The 20,205-nt window shown below is 35.8% G+C and overlaps 1 protein-coding gene across 3 annotated transcripts in view; it reads right to left on the reverse strand.

Moving 5' to 3' along the window:
- KCNT2 (potassium sodium-activated channel subfamily T member 2) overlaps positions 1-20,205 on the reverse strand; it is a 150,745-nt gene that overhangs the window by 78,815 nt on the left and 51,725 nt on the right. For all 3 annotated transcript variants that reach the window (XM_059821880.1, XM_059821879.1, XM_059821878.1), the window contains exons 6-8: positions 18,507-18,581; positions 17,940-18,023; positions 17,257-17,351 (exon numbers count right to left, since the gene is read on the reverse strand). In XM_059821880.1, the coding sequence (XP_059677863.1) occupies positions 17,257-17,351; positions 17,940-18,023; positions 18,507-18,581 (254 nt within the window). The remainder of the gene's footprint in view (positions 1-17,256; positions 17,352-17,939; positions 18,024-18,506; positions 18,582-20,205) is intronic.

The following is a 20,205-nucleotide window of genomic DNA, read 5'->3' on the forward strand; positions in this document are numbered from 1 at the left end:
CCACTACCACTATAGAAGCTGTTTAATTATGTACCTGACAGATTTTAAACATGCTAAACTTGGATTTTAATAATTAGATGTGTTAAAAAAAAAAATCTTGAATCATAGAAGGTTGGCTAAGAGTAGCCAACAGTAGTAAAGAATCGGAAACTCAATCGTTTAAAACTCTGCTATCAGGTTATATCTACTGTGGAAGCACCACTTTTTAATCTTTTTTATTATTTGTTCCTTTTTGAACAAAGCAATCATTGGTTAGATTGCTACTGGAGATATGGAAGATCCATCTTCATATTCATCTCCTGTGACTGTGAATTCAAACCCACATCCTGGTTTTTTCCTCTTTAGAATAGTGACGGAGAGAATGGTAAGAAGAGTCAAAAAGGTTTTCAAGTTGGATGGATCAAGATAGTTTCTAAAAGGACTTGAAACCTGACAACTTCTCCTTTCCTAGTTCTTTCATTTTAGGACAGGTTTTTTGTGGGATAGGATTTTGGAATTTTTCTCCTAGTTTTCCTTCAGTTCTGGTGGTCAAAATTCTCTCCTTATCAGATTTTGCCTTTTCATTTGATTCTCAAGGATATTCATCATGGATCTTCCCTACACTTACATCCATTTTTACATCTCCTTGATAGCCTCTCATTTGTTTGCATTTTGAGTGCAACTCTTTTTTGCTGCTTTTGTTGCTGCTATTAAAACAACTGCTTCAGGACAAGCCAAATTACCTTCCTCCAGTAGCAAATTTTTCTTGTTAATAACACCATAAACAAAAATTAATTTCTCAGAAATTTACAGATGAGTAATATTCAGAAAGAATGGTCTTTCACAGAATCATTAAGGTTGGAAAAGACCTGTAAGATCATCAAGTCCACCCATCAACCCGACACCACCATGCCCACTAAACCATGTCCCGCAATACCACATCCACATGTTCCTTGAACACCTCCAGAGATGGTGACTCCATCACCTCCCTGGGCAGCCTGTTCCAATGCTTCACCTCTCTCTCTCTCTCTCTCTTGCACTGCTTATCCTGCTGTGAAACTCTGACCAATAGTAAATACAGGCTGGAGTGGTCTAAAAGTTGCAAGTGATTCACAGCAGACACCACTTGTCTTATCCACCTTAACCATAGGCATGGGGAGTGCAGCCCTTTGGAAAGCTCACAGGTGGAATTTTCCTTTCCAGCTTAAATTTCCATCAAACATATATTTTTGTTGCAGAGTTATACCCAAGCTCTGTCAGAAGTGAATTTTACTTGTAGACATGGAAGAAACTGACTTCTGCTTGCCTTATTTATATCTCGTTCACAATCTTTTAATATGCTATTGCAGCCAATCCTCACTGTCTGCATGAAGCTCATCTTTTTCCCAAAATTTTTCATTCACATTTGTTTTCATCACTAATTATCTAAAAGGACTGCACAGTGTAATGATAATGATGACAATCTTCATCATTAGAAGACATGGAGAACTAAGACTGATATCAGAAAGCTGACTGAACAAAGGCTCTGAGGCCCCTTTGAAGCATGGTCTATCTCACAAATACTACCCTTCACATTCCAGGTCATGCAAGTCTAGCTTGTAGAGTGATTATTCCATATAACAATATTTTCGTATGCGATGTATAACTGAAGCAAGAAAAACTAGTCATGGAATATAATTTACTAGAAACAGCTTTTCATATGTTTACTCAGCTTATGGATTCTTTTATTAAGCACCCAAAAGGGAGAAAAACACTTCTTGAGAAAAACAATAGAATATGCATTTGGAAGACTAAAGGGTGAATAAATAGAAGAACCAGACATGTAGGCTAGAAACTGATGAGAAATATGTTTCTCTCGGCAGCTGCTTGCTCTGCTTTATATAATCATTCTGAGAACAAAGGAGAGAGGTTTGCAGATACTGAGAGGAGACAGATGGAACATGATGGACTTATTTGAACATTTTAAGAAGCCCAAAAGAAGACCACTGTGAAATGCTACAATTATGTAGAAACACAGAGCTAGAGATCTGTTGTGCTCCTTCTATTGCACAATGTTTACACTTACAATGAGGAGTTCATTCTGCAGATGAATATTTATAGATCAGTGAATGCAAAAGCTTTACGATAACTTAAATGAGGATGTAATCTGCTCCATTTTAGATTGTATTTGCACTATTATTTACTTTTTAAGTAGATGTGTGTATTTTTATGAACTAAAGATGACATTTTAAATAATTGTTCAAGATGCTAAACAATGAACATAAGGACATTCTCTAGTATTTTTAATAATAATTGAAAGTATCAGTGAAAATAACAGCACTGCATATTATTTAAATTATAAAGTTGTGCTGTTTTAAAATGCAGTAACCCCCTTATGTTTATAAAATGAAGCAAGCAGATAGGTTTGTTCTCCAAGTCACAAGTTAGATGGGCATATCTGTTTTCTGCATCTCTGGATGTTAGATAAAACACACCTTTATGGGTGAGGAGTTTAGGTAATGGGAAACTTTCTATTGTTCTCCCTTCTGGAAAACTTAAATTCAGAAAGAGTGTTTAAGGTAAACGGCTGTAGTCAGATCACATCGGGACAGCATTTCAAGCTGCACTGTGAAATCACTGCCTCATTGATGGTCTTTTCTCTGTTATGATTATGAGTGTTCCCCTTCAAGATTTTTGTTGTTATGTGCATAAGTATGGCATCATTTAAACTTCTTTCACATGTATAGGTGTTGTCAGTGTTGGTACCTTTGACAGTGAGGTCACCTGTACAGAAAAGAATAAAGGCCACTAGTTACCATCAAAGCTGTAGCCTCCTTGACAACATCAGGAACAGTTTTGCTTCATTTCTTTGATTCCTCTCAGCTCTTATCAGCTTGTTCCAGTCTAGGGTACTGTCACCATCTTCCTTATTTTTGTGAAGAACTCTTGAGATTATGAAGGGTAGTGACAAGGGATGGATTGATTATTAAATGGGAGGATGACTGCAGCCTAAGCAACAGCGGAGAAAAATCTGACCAATAATTACACAGATACTTCTGCAGGTTGCCAGTGGGGGGTTGCTGGATCTGGGCAACAGAAGTGAATCCCGTGCGTGTGCATTTCTGTTAGTTTGTCCTCAATTTAGCTGCTACATTCCGTGATATTCTTAAGACAGAGAAAGATTGTTCAAACAGGCAGTGAGCAAAATGGAAGCATACACTGTGTTGTTGCTTTACAAGAGTAGTGTCCATCAAGCTGGTTAAACGGGTGGCTGTATGGGCAGTCTCAAGACAATTGCACTGATGTCCAGTCTCTTTCTGTTTAGAACACTATCTGTAGGCTCATGATGAGTAGAAAGTTCACTGAAAAAGAACTTTCTTTACAAGATCCAAAGGGGTGTATGGAAACCACGATGTGACTTAAAGTATATCCTTCAGGGTTTTTTTTAAATACTCATATGGTATGCTTTGGCTCCGTTATTTCATAATAATTTGTTATTAAAAAAACAAGAGCATAAGTGAAAATGTGTGCCACATAAATAATTTTTTCTTGTTTGTGTTCCTACTGGAAAGGTATTTTTACTTCAAAGTTGCCTCCTTGCTGACCTACTGTCTTAGCTAGAGAGAACTTGTTTGGGCAATGACCAGGGAAACAACAGGCCTGTGAACAAGATATAATTAAGCACCAGCCTTAATGCTTAGGTTTGCTGAAATACCAGAAAGGGGGCAAACGATAAATAGAGGTTGTCTAGTGGGGTGAAAATTATAGGAGGTAACTGCTAGGAGATAAAAGCAATATATTATATCATATAATCCAGAAGTAGGCTCATTTATGGTTTGAGTTTCTGCCTGGAAACCTAGCGATTCTGCTACCTATGAGCCAGCGGACTTGGATACCTTGGACTGTCTCTGTCTTGTTTGGTTTGATCAGCAAGCTCCATGATTTCATCATCATTCTCCTCTTGCTCCTCACTATTGTTAACACGGGTGGAGTCCTGATGGTGTTTTCAATGAAATGTTTTGGCTGAGTGAAAAAGCCTGAACTTTACAACAGCTAAAGAGCTTCCTGAAAGTCATAGAATTTTTTATGAATTGCATCTGAGTTTTCTTCTTTGGGCCACCTCTTTTGACCACCTGTTTGCTTGAAGAAAAACTTTCAAGTCTGATAATTTCTTTGGCTAGAATTCAAATTGATTTATGCATATAACTGTTTCTAAAAATCAATTAAACCCAAAACCTCACAGGACTATTCTGAAGTGTGAGGTGTGACTGTTTAACAATCACAAGTATGTTTATGATGCTTTATGATGAAATCCCAAAGAGCTACATTCTCAAAATAGCATACTTGATTATACTTATCATTTAAAGGAAGAGCACAGGTTGTATCAGGATGACCAAAAAACAGCAGACATATGAGTGAAGAGGGGAGCTGATTCAAGTAGCCAGCAAAATAGTATGGGATTTATGATCATAATACTGGAAAGATGAAGGCAGGGGAAGAAGAAAGATCATCACCACTACTACCAGGGCTGACAGCACACTATGTAGCTAGTCTCTGCTATGTTTTGTCTGGCATATTTTCCCCTTGATTGCTTAGCCCATGGAGAATATTCAGTTAAGATTTTATCCTTACTACATACTCACTATAGCCCTTAGAATTAGACTGCCACTCCGAATATTCAAGATGAAGTATTTCACATTTGCCTTAAAGCTGGCTGAATCTTTATTTTCTGCATTTTTTTTCTTTTTTAGTTTTAGAATATGAGCAAAGTGAACAAAAAGAGATTAAGTGAAGGAGTACAGCTGAAACATGTCCCACAATCATTCTTTTTGCCATATTTATCCAAGTCTAGGAAAAGTACGTACATGCCCACATGTAGCTGTGCCCTCTCATCAGTAATTTTATTTTGAACTTCTTTGCATAAAATATTTCCATTTCCTTTTTTTCACTGCTCATCACTAATGATAACAAACTTGCAAAATATAGGCATGTATTTAATTTGTTGATATCAACACACTGTCAACTGAAAAGCAAATTAAGTACAAGTGCTCATTCTCAGCAGTTGACTAAGGTTCGTCATAAATGTAAGACAGCAATAACAGATGTCCTGAAAATATGAAAAGGTAACTCAAAAGTTAATTGGAATGCCATGAAGAGTTTTGTTCTTATACTGTAGAGTGAAGCAAAGCAGTAGAATGCATGTGACTATAGGAGACCATAATATACTGGATACCTTTAAATTGCCTCATCCCTTATATGATCTCCTACTCCTTTTGCAATACATTAGTAAACATACTGATTTGCTGTGGAATGTAATTACGTACGGTATTCTGTGCCCAAAGGAACTGACCATTTGATTTCATGCCTGTTTTTAGTCTGCAAAGTCAACCCACGGTTTGTACTTAAGTGTTTACTAAATTAATACCAATTATTTTTTCTTCCTTATTGCTGTGACTCAGGCACTTCCACTCTAATATATAGTATATCTAATTTTTCATATATATTGCAGAAATGTACAACTTCTACAAACATAAAAAATATAGCTGTATTTTTGCAAATGGGAGCATATATTCAACTTCAAGCTTACATTTGAGTTCCTTTGTAAGTATACAGTTAGATATTTTACTGAGGTTGAGAGATAACAAAGCTCAATATAATTGACTGTTTTTAACTTCTTTTAGGAGAAGATTTTAATTGCCAATGGAAGTACAGAACTCATTAATCAGAGTGCTGTTTTGTTGGATTAAACCCTGAAAGGTCTTTATTTACAGACTTCTACTTTGTGGGGGAAAGGGAGAATGGAAAGCGGTATCTGCTAGCAGTGCTAGAAATACAAATTTATTGGAGCTGAGATACCATTTAGAGATTAATCTTTAACACTCTCTGACATCAAGTTGATGTTTAATTGTTATGACTAGTTCAAACAGTTGACAGACCTGTGTTTTGGTAAAGACTTTTGTTGAAGTCCACAAGCGATTATCAGAGATTGAGTTTACAAGTAACACTTTTGTAATGATTCATACTTTTAATTGTTTACTTCTTTTATTTAAGCTCAGTAAGTTATTTTGGCATGTCACAGCTCTGGCGTGGGGGATGGGGCCCCTATTGCTAATGGAAAGAATATCACACACAGGTGTGTTAGAGGAATCCATGGATGTTTAACTTTTACATGTATTTGTTTATGTCCCAAATGTAATAGCTGTTTAGATGGCTGTTTACCCCTCTAGTCTTCACCTGTTTGAAAAACAGTTGTCTAAACATTATAGTAATTTCTAATGGAATGCCAAATATACAGAAAAGAAAAATGAGAATTTTTTCTTTTAAAATTCATTGTAAATGCACTAAAATCCATCTTCTTTTTAGATCATCTCATATCACATCCCTAGGTCTGCCAAAGCCTCTGAGATGTCTTTTCTATATTCCATAAAGTTATGCCTAATACAGAGTGTGAGTGAATAATTCCTGGTGGCTGGTGCCAGCTTCTGTTAGTATGGCCAAAATTGTATCAACATCTTTTTTACCTTTTCACCTTCTGATTTGAGAAACATGAACTTTGCTAAACTTTATACCCTTAAAATACAGTTGGAATATGAAACAGATAGTAGAAGTGAAGAAATCACTACAGTTATGCTGATCACAAAACAGCATAATGAGTTACTGCTCATCAGAGAACCAGAATAACTGATGGCATCTAATAATACAGTTACATGTGTTAGCATAAACCACCATAAACACCAAATTTTAGGAAAGTAAAATAGTTTGTCAGCCTAATGAATCAGTCAATGAAAGATTTATTTTTTTTTAATTTTTTTTTAAGTCTGCTTCTTAATGACAACTTCATTTTTCAGCCAGGAATTGTGAGTGATGATGGTTTGCTTCCAGGCATTGAATTTTAAATGGTGAAGTAACATCCTCAACATAATTAGTCATCCGTTGTTACACATGGCATTCTATTTGCTACTGTCTAAAATGATATAACTTACTCAAAGACAGCATGTGAGTATCAGGTTTTTCTTTTTACTGCAAGGATAAAACGAAGCATGTGAAATGTAATGCCTTTCTGTAATGAAAGATGGAAGGCAGAGGTTTGTAACACTTATTTTATATATCAAATTGCCCCTTTAAGGGGAACTTTACCTGCTTTTATTGAAGTCCTCCCAAAACCTATGATTTTTTACCAATATGATGATACAGTATTTCACAACCTGCAGACTCTGGTTGTATTCCAGATCGACTTTTATTCTAGCATTTTATTTTACCAAAGTTATTCTTGTCACCCCTGCTCTGAAGGTAACGTGCATATTTTGCATGTGTAACACTTACATTTTCACATGAGATATCTACTTACAAGCCTGTGATTCAGCAGCAGGTGTATGTGTGCATGTGTGTTTATAAACCAATGGAAAGCTTAATAGAGAACCCACATCCTTATAATTTGCACGCCTTTGCATGCCTGTTGAGTTTACCTCCATTGCTCCCTATGTCTTAATCCCCAAAACCTTTTTTCTGACTGTATTATTCCTGTGGATCTTTTTCAAATGCTGATACTTTTGAAGACATACATATATCAAATGCATACTGGACATATTAAAATATGGTAATTGATTTTTGGTAACGGAATATGGCATTCTATTTCTCTTTGACATTCCTTATTTGTCCTCGCTCTTTGGATAATCACTTCTGAATTTTCACCAAATCCCCCTTTATGGGGTTCACATGACAATTATGGAATTATATGTTGTGGCCCCAGTTCTGTCCTTATGTACATCCACATCACACAGAAAATAAAAGCTGGCTTTGTTAATGTAATTTTTAATTTTAGTAAAACTTTACATACTCCTTATAGTCATTCTATGTTGTGCTATGTTCCTGCAAAAGAACAAGGACAAGATTGCGTTTAGACTAACTTTGAGGAATTCGATGTGTTGCTTTACATGTGTTGGCAAGCCATACTTAATATTAGCAGTAGCTTGGTTTTAGTTATCTCCCACAAAATTCAAAATGTGATTGCTAAAGAAAGGATGCTATGGAGATGCAGTCTTTTAGAATTGTATTTCTAACACGTGATTCTCAATCACTTACTTTTTTCCCTCCTTTCATAATGGTAATTGGTCTTTGCTGCCAGAACAACCTTTGCTTGTCATGGTATCTGGTAATATTATTACTGTATTATAAGATTTATGATAATAAAAGCCAAAAAATTGTTCTCTCAATGGCATATTCAGAGTACATAATGTTTTGCAAAATATTGTGTATCCCTCCCAAATATTCTCAACGCATCTTTAATGAAAAGTTTCCAAATTATTGTAAATATTAGCAGCATTTGGTATCTAAGAGACATTTTTACATCACGTGAAACTTACTGGGGAAAATATTGGGAAAGAACCTGAGAAACATTTTATCTTCTTCTTGGGCAAGAGTTTGTTTTTGAATCTATTTTTATACTTTACTTAAATATGCATATTCTGATTACAGAATTTTCAGTACCTTCACATAGCAGAAAAAAATGATTCGAAGAGAATGATCACAAATAATTCACAGGATAGAGGCTGGAACTTTCAGAATGGAAAGTAATTTAATGTCTAACTCCCACCAAGAGTACAAGTCTTGCAAGCCATGCTGAAAATTCTTCCTAGTGTCAATTAAAAATATTGATTTCAGCAACACACTACTAGATTGTGAAATTGCCATTGCACTAATTGTTGAAGGATGATATATCTAACCTATAATGTAGAGTTACATACCATACGAAATATTAATATTGTGTGGTACAACAATAGAGAACAAAAATATGGATAAGTTTATTTTGTCTTTCAAATTTATTCAAATTTAACTTTGCCCACCTTTATCTAAATTCAGTTTGGAACTACTGATTTTCAGGTTAATAAATGATCTGCAACCTGTGCTAGAAAATCAGGAAAGCTTTGTAACTTGAAAAGATCACAAGTACCTGAAGCCCCGAATCATCTTCCAGGGTGCAATAAAACAACAGAAATCTCTCAATCATATTGTTTACTTCCTTAATTTAATATTTCTCTACATATTAAAAAAATAGGAGGATTTGCTTATAAATAATCTGTTGTTGACACTCCATTTTAAAGCGGCTTTGTGAAGGGGAGCTTTCTGAGCTACCATTTAGTCTTTCTGATTATTTTTTATTTTCAGAAGAAAACAAGATGACTACAAATGTATCTCTTGCACTCGGAAGATAGTTTAGATTGAACACTCTAACCTTTATGACTTTGTTGCACAGACCACAGAAAATAGGCTATTCAAATTATTATTAATTTCACTGGTCTCTGTGTCTAGTTTTAAATGTTCCATTACATCAGTTGCACAAAGAATTCCCTGCATGTAGCATGGGAAAGATGCTGACCTAATTATTTTTGAAATAACTATGTAGAAACATCTAAAAAGATTAACAAAGGAAATATTATGTCACTACCAAATTAATAACTAAAATACCATTAAAATTACTGAATAATTATCCAGGTTTCCATAGAAACCATGTTTGATGGGTAGCCAAAAAGACTTCTGATTGGGCTTCCATACTTCTGCTTTCCCTATAATAAACATGATCTCTGCTCTGCCTTTCACAAACAACTAACCAGTTTTTCAGTAGCGTAAGTCCTTATCCTATACTCTTTAAGCAGCACTCTTTAACAGCACTAATCATCCATATGCTTTTTTAAGAGCTGAACTCTTGAACTTAAACGTGTGAAAAGATTTTTTAAAATGTATTTTGGCAAATACCATACTATCAACCAAAGGGAAAAAAACCCCCAAATTTATATATGGTAGTATTTCTGTGTTGTCACAATACAATAGTTGCATAAAAATAAGCAAAGGCATTAATCCAAGAAACAAGCTGGGGTTTTTATTACATTTTGTCATTGTAATTTTTCATTACATTTTCTCATCAAGCCTTCTTAAAGTCTTCGGCCCTTAAGTACTTATAATATGGATGTAAGCAAATGGTCCCCAGTGCTAGCAAAGGTTGGACTCGATGATCTTACAGGTCTTTTCCAACCGTACTGATTCTGTGATTCTGTGATTCTGTGAAAAGGTGTGGCCCATCCCATAAGTCCATATTCCATTAGAAACAGTAGGAGTTTTATCTGAATTTGTGTTTCATTTAAATAATCTAGATTGACAACTATCCGTGGCAACACTCTGTTTTCACATGCTTCTTATACAGCAGATTTTAGCAAAGCCACCTTAGAAATTTCTACACCTAAGAAAAGATAAACTCGGTATGCAATATGTTTTTCTCCTACCAAAGTTGATTAAAATGTTGTCCTTGTGTTCATGCACACAGTTTTTCCCAGAAGGCAATAGTTCAGATAAACTTTAATTGAATTTATAGATTATTTGTTCACAAATAACAAATGGATATTTTAAGAAATGTTTTGTATTGACCTTCCAGAGGCTGCACAACTTTTTTATTGTTCCATCACTTAAGGAAGTGTTAAGGTAGTGTCTGAAGTAGGCCTCAATTCTAACTGTACACATTCATGGGAAAACTACCCATACACACTGCCCTGATTCCAGCAATCGAGAAGCAGGACAGGGTAGGGTGGAAGTTGGTACAATGGATTTGGAAGGTACTACATGTGCTACCTGGCCTACTTCTAGATCTATTTGTTTATGTTTGGAGAGCACTACATAGGAATATTTCAAAGCGAAAAATAGAGATCCTTTGTTTGCAACAAGCAAGCTCCTGACAGATCAGCTGTATTTCAGAGAAAGAAAAGCACAACCGCTATTATTTTAATACTTTGTGGGATTCTTGTAACAGTTGAATAATTTATTTTGTATTATTTACAGTTACTTAGAACTTTCAATTAATGTTCTATAATATTCTGGGATTTAAATTCTGCAACTCCTGCTTAGTCCGTTAGATCCTGAGACTTCATGTGCTTTACCACTTTAGAATCATTGGATTCGATCAAACTAAATGACAGAATTATAGTTTAATTTTGTGCTATTTTTGAATGCAGAAAATCTCTCTAAATCATAAACTGAGATTGGGCCTGAGCACTAACAGTGCTGTACAACAAAACATAACATCACAGAAAGAACTGTAGACCCCAAAAAACACATTTTGTTCTACATTACGTAATCCACCAACACTGTTCAAGTTCATCCTACTTAATGCTAGGCATCTTTCTTGGACAACTGCCATTGTAGGCTGCTGATATAATCAAAACAGAAGGACAGAGAAGCACAAATGTGGTGATTTAGTTCCCTTCAGATCTTCATTGCCCTCTGAGTTGTCTGTCTCTACTTAGTGATAATAAAGGGAACTGGAGCATTGAGATGCCTTATTTTCTCTAGCGTTACGTGGGATTAATCCTTTTTTGTTTGGTTGGGTTTTTTCTGTAACATAGTGTTCCAAATCTGAAGGTCTTGAGTTGTCTTGTTTGGACAAGGTCATTGTCTGGATTTGTTTTCATCCTTACAAGCAACTTTTTCATACTGTTTCCTCCAGATGAGAATTTTGACTGTGTAATTGACATTGAGGCTACAGTATTGGCATACTACATTTATTCTGTAAGGCAGCATGTGGAAACATCCTAATTTTCTGATGCTGAAAGCACTGAAGGGTAAAAAATGTTAAGATTGACATCAGTGAGCTTTCAATGAAGACATAATCAAAGTTTGTGCAGGCTTCTTCGTCTTCAGTATGAAAAAAATAAATGTCCATCTCAAGTAGTTTGTGGCCACCTTTTTCACAAGCTAATCATTCTACACTGGTGATACATGACTAACACTGATTTAAAAAGCAAAATAAGTCTTAATAGATGATTCACTGTGTCACAGAAAGATGCCTGAAATAGTCATTCACTGTTATTTGTTGTCTTGTACAGTTTACAGAAATAATTAGTATTTCATTTGACAAACAAGTGCAAACATCCATTAGCTAAATGGTACAACATATACTTCGACGAGGTCTGTAACTTCCACTAGAACTCTGTCAATATTAACTGCTGAACAGTGTCATATAGGAGTACACATCTTTTAGCATATGTATAATTGCTCTGCTTAGACCACTGAGGTATTTAAAGAAAGAAAAAATATTGGATAGCCTAATCTGTCTTTGAAATCAGAAGAAAAGAGAAGAAAAATCCTTGTAGGTAATCTGTAAACTACAGAAACATGGAGTTGGTCTTATGAGTTTATTGATGGAACACTATGGCAGTATCTCTGCACCTGCATGAACAGAAATCATCAAAGACGACAGAGAGGGAGAAGCCCTTTGTATCGGAAGCAGCTAGGAAGAAAGAGAGAGACTTGGTAGCCAAAGAAATTGAGAAGTTTCAGGTCTCCATTCAGACTCCGTGCCGGAGTGCCCTTACGCTTGGCAGGATCATGGATTACATTCAAGAAGACATGGTTGCCATGAAGAACGAGTTGCAGATGTGGCGGCATGAAAACAGACAGCATGCAGAAGCTCTACAGAAAGAGCAAAGCATCACAGACAGTGCCGTAGAACCATTAAAAGCTGATCTGGCTGAACTGGAACAGTTGATTAAAGACCAGCAAGACAAGATCTGTGCTGTAAAATCTAATATTTTAAAGAACAAAGAAAAAATCTGGAGGATGGTTCTTAGCATAAACCTGTCTTCAAGAAGGTGAAGAATAGGGCGGGGGGGGGGGTGGGGAGCCTTGGGACTGACTGACATTCCTACTTTTTTTTAAATTAAAAAAAAAACAGGACAAGAGGAAATGGTCTCAAGTTGCGCCAGGGGAGATACAGACTGGATATTAGTAAAAATTTCTTTACTGAGAGAGTAGTAATACAATGGAATAGACTGCCCAGGGAGGTATTCAAGGAGCGTGTGGACGTGACATTGTGGGACGTGGCTTGATGGGCAGGGTGGGGTGTGGTGTGGTGTGTGTGGTGGTTTGTTTTTTTTTTTTTTTTTTGTGATGGTTGGACTTGATAATCTCACAGGTCTTTTCCAACCTTAGTGATTCTGTGATTCTGATTCTGTGATTCTGTGATCTGCAAATGAGTTCTACCGCCAGATCCAGAAACAATTATCATCAAAAATCAAAGAGTGGAATAGAGCAAAAATTTTATTATGTGATTACTGTTTGTTCTGTAATAACGTTGAAATTTGTCAACTGTATACAAAAATACAGAAGGAGCCTTTTCCCACTATATTCTGAGTGCAAAGGTCAGCTTGAATAATGATATCTAAAAATTTTGAGATTAGCCACTTAGCTGTAAACATTAGAATTTTTTATTTTTTTTTCATCTGAAAGCTTACACCCGAGTTCGAAGACATAACTTGGAACGTGTCTATGTGTGTAACCACTACTTATAAGAGTCTGTTGTGGAGATGCAACCGATGGGTTTGCTGATAGTGCATGAGGGAGAATTTAATTCATTTTCTGTGGGTTTTCTGTTAGCTGTGGTAGAAGTTATTTTGAAAATACTTACTATATGCAGACAGGAGCAAAATTGATGAGGAAGAGCTCCTTTTAAGCATTTATAATTTTTTAAAAATGTTTTCTATAAATATGTTGCTTTCTTGTAGCTAGTGTATGTAATATAGATCCCTCAAACTGATCTTTAAAGTAAATTTCTGTTGAAAAAGACAACCAGTCAAATGGTAACAAGTGCTATGCTGTTGTCTACACACTAGAAGAACAAGTAAAAAAGTACTGGGCTTAGACATACCAATTTTTTTGCCTCCATTGTAAACCATTGGGAGACGATTAGGTCCAGCCAGGCTCTTCCCCTAGGTTCTGGGTGTGCTGAGGCACTTCTAAGTGACTGGGACTGAACAGTTCCTCCGTATTTGAGAAAGCATAATTTCAGTTCTGGCTAGACAGATAGATGGCAGAGGCATGTTCCTGCTCACTGAACTTGCACCCATACAACGATCAGACATAAGTGTCTTCTGATATAAGTATCCTCTTACTCTGTAAATACATGAGCTTTCAGAAAAGATCCTATGATATACATTCTGCAGCAAAATTGTGCTTTCAGAATTACCCGTGGAGACATGTCAGCTCCAATACGCTTGTACATATCCAGCTATTTTGTACTCTGTACAGAACTACAAGTTTCTGTTATTGCACAAGGAAGTAAAGAAAGCATCTCTTTTGCACCTCAGCAAAAACCTACTTTTAAATATGTTAAAAACATACCCAAAATTCTGAAAAATTGATTAAGGAGCATATCTTTTAGATATGAACTAATTGCTGGAAAGTAGTTATGTTTCAGCATTTATTTGTTTTAAAATTTCTCACAGAAATGACCATCAAAAGACTTACAAAAGGTTTCAGTCTCCCTTGAAGCAGTAAGAAAGCACTTTTGCTGCACTTTCTCAGTGCACCAGTCTAACTGAACTGGTAAAAAATGGAAGTAGAAAGAGGAGTCTTTCTGGGCTTCGCACCATCTTGGACTTCTTATAAAATGGTGCAATCCCCCTATGAAGCTATGTACCATCTCTTTCTACATGTCTGATAAAAAAGCATGGTTTTGAACAGAACCCTGTGTTGTAAAGTCATACTGACTTCAGAAGTGCTGAAAAGCCAGCTGTTCCTATTGAAACAGATAGTAAAAGCAAGCCTGTCAACCAGGAACTAAGAAGAGCTGTGGCATTACAATTTAATCCATACAGTGCCTGAAAGTCATTACCTCATTAACCTTAAAGGTCAGCAGGAAGGCACTGAGGGCAGTTATCAGTGGTGCCAAAAGCACACCATGAGCACGTCCCCATGTTACTGAATATACTAAGGGGAAAGTGCTCTGAAATTGTAAGCACTGTATTCAAGCTGCTAATCTAGGCTTATTAATTTTGTTTTACTGAAGCTATGGTACTTCATGGACTAAGGCAGTATCTCTAAATGTAACCAAAACATGGTTATGAAAACAGACTGGTGCTAGCTCAAATTTTTTTTGTGTTGTGCTCTGTTACACGTATGGATAAGCCTAGTGCTGGCTCCCATATGCGTTCAGGGGGAATACACTTGGTTACTGCTTGCTGTTGCAGAAAATGTGAAAGATAAGCCTGCTGAAAGCCATCCTAAGGTGGACAGTTTCCAGAAATGGACTTTGCTCCTCTTTCAGCATGAAGAAACTCATGTAAGCTCTAAATGATGTCTCTTAAAATGAAACTGTCTCAAATTCACCATAGATGTAACATAATGAAAGATATTAAGCTAATTGCTTTTGACTGTTTACAGAGAATTTTTTAGATATTTGAAAAATACACTCCATAATATAAAATCATACATAGATGGGTAAAAAAGTGTAAAAATGTCATTAGGCGTGTTCATGTGAGCAATAGTAACAATTGCCTAAACAGAACTCCAGTCTTAGGCAAGCTGCAGATGCTTGAACAACTATTCTCAGTCATTCCAAAAGTGCTTCATTTCCTTAGTTATTTCATTACCGGGTGTTTTCATCCTATTTAGATTATTTTGCAGTCTAGCAGGGTCAATACTAGGTCAGTATATAATGTTCTATAATGAGCTGGTATTTGCAGCTGTTGAGACCAGACATAATTACTGCAGGTGAGCTTGCCATTTTCTGCATGTTTTACTATCAGTTATCAAAATGCCTGTTGGTGAGCATGATGTTCTGTTTCACTGCAGCTTCTATACCTTATTCAACCAGGGATCATCACAGTGAGTTCTTAGGAAACTTTCTTGTTACTAGCTTACTTCAGAGAGAACTGGATACGTATGTTGTTCAGCAGCTCAGTAAAATATTGAAGTAGGTTAGTAAAAAAGGTAAAGGAATATTTACTCAAGAGCATTTAGTACTGTAAAAAATTAAAAAGCAAAATTAGAGCCAATTAAAAATGTTCAAGTGCTACAGTGATGGGATGTTATACATTCTGGTGCAAATATTGTAGTCTTTATTCATATAAAATTTCCTCTTAAAGGGCCACAATATTAAATAGGAAATTTAATCTCACAAAAATTCGTTACTGTTTAGAACTGGCAGCATCTGTCATTATGCAGTTTTGTGGCTATAAGATAAAGGGTAAAATTGGACCATTTGTTTAGCCACTGGCTAGAACAAACTCCTCTTCTTGAGTAAAGGACAGAGGGGGACAAGACTGGAAAAGGCCATGTGTTATTTTACACTGTTATTACCAAAAACGTTAGGCAGCAGCTAACAGTGGCTATCAGAAAAACAAGCTAGAGAAATAAAAGAGAAAATCAAATCACTGTCTCCAAAATGACAGACCAAACTTTATCAGTGTGCTGACCCAAAGGCACCCTGTCTGGCAAAATAAATACTGATGATTTAACCTTCCCACACAGAATCATCTTCTCTATTCACTGCCCCCTTGTACACCATCTTGTAACACACACATTCTTCCTCTACATTTTTTTTCCCCCCCATATATGATACTCACTTTTCAGGCACTAATGCTGAGAATATTCTGTATCTTAAGTAAGCTACCAAGCTACATTATATCCACCATCCATTTATACAAAAATAAGCATGACCATACTGAGTGAGACCAAAGACTCAGGTAGTCTACTTTATCTGTCTCCAGCCCTGGTCAACAGCAGATCCCTAAGGCATGGTATAAAAATGGGGCAATCAAGTGGTATTTCCTGTGGATCTTTTCCTAGACTCCAATAATATGCAGCTCATTAATTTCATTAACCAAGTATGCTTATATTTAATGTCTTCAACAGATTTTTCTCCATGCTTCCCAAACTCCTGTAAATTTAAGTTTTCAAGGTCTGGCAGCAAAATGTTCCTCAGAGTTAACACATTTTGGTTGTTTGAACCTACCACCCACTACTTTCGGTAATCTAGGTTAATAAAATCTACACTTTCTGTAATCTAGATTATTAACAGCTGTCCCCTGTACTCCTTATGGGAACCTGACTTGTTCATCAGAGTGATAAGGCTGAGATCTTGCATATTTTTCTCTGTCCCACCAGTCAGAGGAAGGTGACCTTAGTATGTGTACTTCTGTTGGTGCTCTTCAAATTTGAGTGACTTTTCTGCTGAGATTGCACTCTCGGTACATATGTAAATTTTCCCACACTCCTTTCTCCTGTGTTTTTGCATCATCTGTATTTCCTTCCTTAGAGTGAGAATGATTCCCTTTTCCCATGCACACCCATTCTGTTTCCAAACCCAGTGTATCAGAGTCCCAGTAGTACCAGGTGCTAGTTAACACTTTCACTGCAAGTATACTACTCTTTTTATGTCAATGCATGATTTCCACAATGCCTGTTTTATCACCACGTAGTAAAGGAAGAAAAGCCAATATATGTAATAAAAACAAAGGGGTTTTGGCCACTTACCAGGTGAAGATAAGACATAGTAAGGTAGATATTAAAATAAGGACTTGGTTAAACATTGCAGATTGTGTGCGTTGGATGGCTCTGTGAAGATCATTCTACATTAATGGAAAAGAGGTGTTATTTGGGGGTTTGAATTAATAAGGCATGAGCTGATTCGATATAGGAATTACATAGTGCCCAGATAAAATGCAGTCATTCAGATGCACTTAGAATTTGCTGATCATATAGAAGGGTGCGAAAGAGCCAGCTGTGATTCTGTGATTATTTAACTAGTTCTTTGTTCATCCTGGCACAATTCTGATACTATTGTAAGCTGCCTTAAGGTCTGTCTGCTCATGTCTAGCTTACAAATTACAGGCTGCAAGGACCAATTAAGGCACAGCATTGAGTTCCCTGCAATTGTGTATGAATGGAAGAGTAGCAAAGGAACCAGCCGTTCCAACTTTCCCTTATTGGCACAGTAACAATTTCTACTAATTGATATGTCACTTGATGTCTTAATTTTTTCTAATTTTGATGCAGAAAGCAGTTTAGCAATGCTTGACCATTTGTATAATCTAAAAACAGATCTGGTTAGCTTCCTATTAAATTTGGACAGTGGACTGTACTGCCAAAATCCCACTAAAAATAATATACTAAAAAAATAGAAACTCTAAAACAGTTATTTCCTTTGTCATACTTACAATCATATTCTCTAAAGCATGCTTTGCCAGCCAACAATTTAAAAATACAGGAATGAACAGGTTTCTTAGGACTGGCCAGAAAATCTGAAAGAAAAAGTAACAAGTGCATTAAAAGCTCCTCTATTCAAGCAGCAGTGAAACACTTGGAAAAAATACTTATTCTTAATGTGTTTCTAGTGTGAGATATGGCTTTAAATAACATTGTTTCTTCCTCTGTGATGAACTGTATGTAAGATAACTTGATGAAATAAGGACAGTCAGTTTTCAGTGCAGACACCAGAGATTCTTAGATTTTTATATCTAGCTATTTTATTTTATTGATTGTGCTGTAGTTTGAGTTACAGGGTTTTGGTTTTGTTTGATGCCTATCAGGGAGGAAGGGGAAAGTGACCTGTATTATTACTTCATTCAAGTAGCAAACTATCTTCTTGTTGTTAACAAATTTCTCTTCCCACAGGCACAGATTTGTCATCTACATAAGATTCAAATCTACTTCAACAAAAATTAAGAGTATTCATACAGCTATAAAAGTGCAATATGTAAATGCATTAATTCAAATATGTTTACCGTGATGATGAAAGGGACAGCATTAATTACTTCCAGGAGAAAGGGTATTCTCAGAATTTGTTCCCAGATATTTCCCTTCAAAGAAAAGGAAAAAAAAACCACCACCATGTCACAGTAGGCTTACATATAGTTCTGATGAGAAATATATGTGCTATTCCAATGCTACATATGGCGTCTCTCCCACTAGCTGAATTTCAGGAAGATCGTTCATCTCAGATTTAAACACATATGTCAAATGTGAATATAGAATATAGGCCACTCTGGCCTATTTTTCTTAGTGTTTATCACAGGTAAAAAAATATACTTTTAAATCTGTATTTTTACAGGAGCAGTTCTCTGTTTCCATATGACCATATATTTCATTGCTATGACCTAGTTAGTAAGACAGCTCAAATGAAGAATTCTGATTGCATTAACTAGTCAACTCATTCTCTCAGCTAATAAAGAGCTTCATTAAATTAAGTTTTCATTTTTTTCAGAGAATAATATGCTCCTGTTTTCTTCTATTGTATTTTTAGGTACCTTGGAATCATACACAGACATCTTGTCTCTGCTTTTTCATTCTTCAAAGGTTAGTTTACTTTTATTTTTATATGCATACTTACACACAGATAAGGAGGTGAGCTCCTAAGGAATTTATCTTTTTAATAATTCTCTTTTTTCAGTGACTCTTCATACAAGTAACAGACTACCCTGCTGGCAAATTCTTTTATCTGGAACTATTTCTACTTCTTTTTCCTAGAAGCCTCTAAATCTTTAAAATCCTGCATTACAATGCTTTAGCTTTTCGCTGTCCCAAAGTTTTTCTTACCTTAATGCTTATTGTCTTAGAGTGTCTAAAAACTAGAGACAAAGCCCTAGTACAGCATAAGAGTTGCAGAGACATATATCCAAAGGACATGTCCTGCTCTGATTTTACCGTCAAATCAACTGTTTTGATTACCCCTATACATAGATGACTGCCCTACAGTCCATACTAACGTTTGTTATGAATGATAAGCCACTCTCTGTACATCCTTCTGATAGAATTTCATGGCAAAATATAAAGCAAAAGAGGAATGCAAATATGTTGTATTTTCCAAAGAAAAATACCAGCTCATTTTCGCTTAATCTTTTTTCATTAGCCTCTCTGCATGTTAGTCACAGAGGTCTGGATATTTCTCTTTATTAATTTTAATCCTGCTATTAAGATATTAACTTATTAAGAAATAAGTATTAAAAAGAGGAATGAAATTAAGTTAGGGAAACACAGCAGTATTCTATAGTGAGTCCTTCCTTCCTTTGCATTTATCTTCTTTTATCTTTACTTTGTATTTTCTCTTTCCCCACTTTTTTGGAGAGAGAAGTTAGGAAGATAATCTAGTGTTTAATACTTGAACAAGGACTACAAGATCTAAGTTCTGTATTTCTGCCACAAACACTTCAGTACATTTTAGGGCTTTTTGGAACTTGATCTTGCTTACATGAAATTAGAGGTCTTCCTGCATTTTTCAATGAAAGTGGTACGGTTCTTTTAATCTGCTCACTGTTAGCTATAGGGTGGGAATAATACTACTTCTTTTCCACATCTGAGCAGTGACTGTGAATGATTAAATGTTGGAATGAAAATCCATACCTTTAAAGAAGAAGGTTTTTAAAATAAGTGACTTACAGCTTTACTAACTCTGTATATCAAGACTCCCTCATAGGTAATGCAATA

This window comes from Gavia stellata, chromosome 10 (assembly GCF_030936135.1).
Source record: "Gavia stellata isolate bGavSte3 chromosome 10, bGavSte3.hap2, whole genome shotgun sequence".
NCBI classification, from domain to species: domain Eukaryota; kingdom Metazoa; phylum Chordata; class Aves; order Gaviiformes; family Gaviidae; genus Gavia; species Gavia stellata.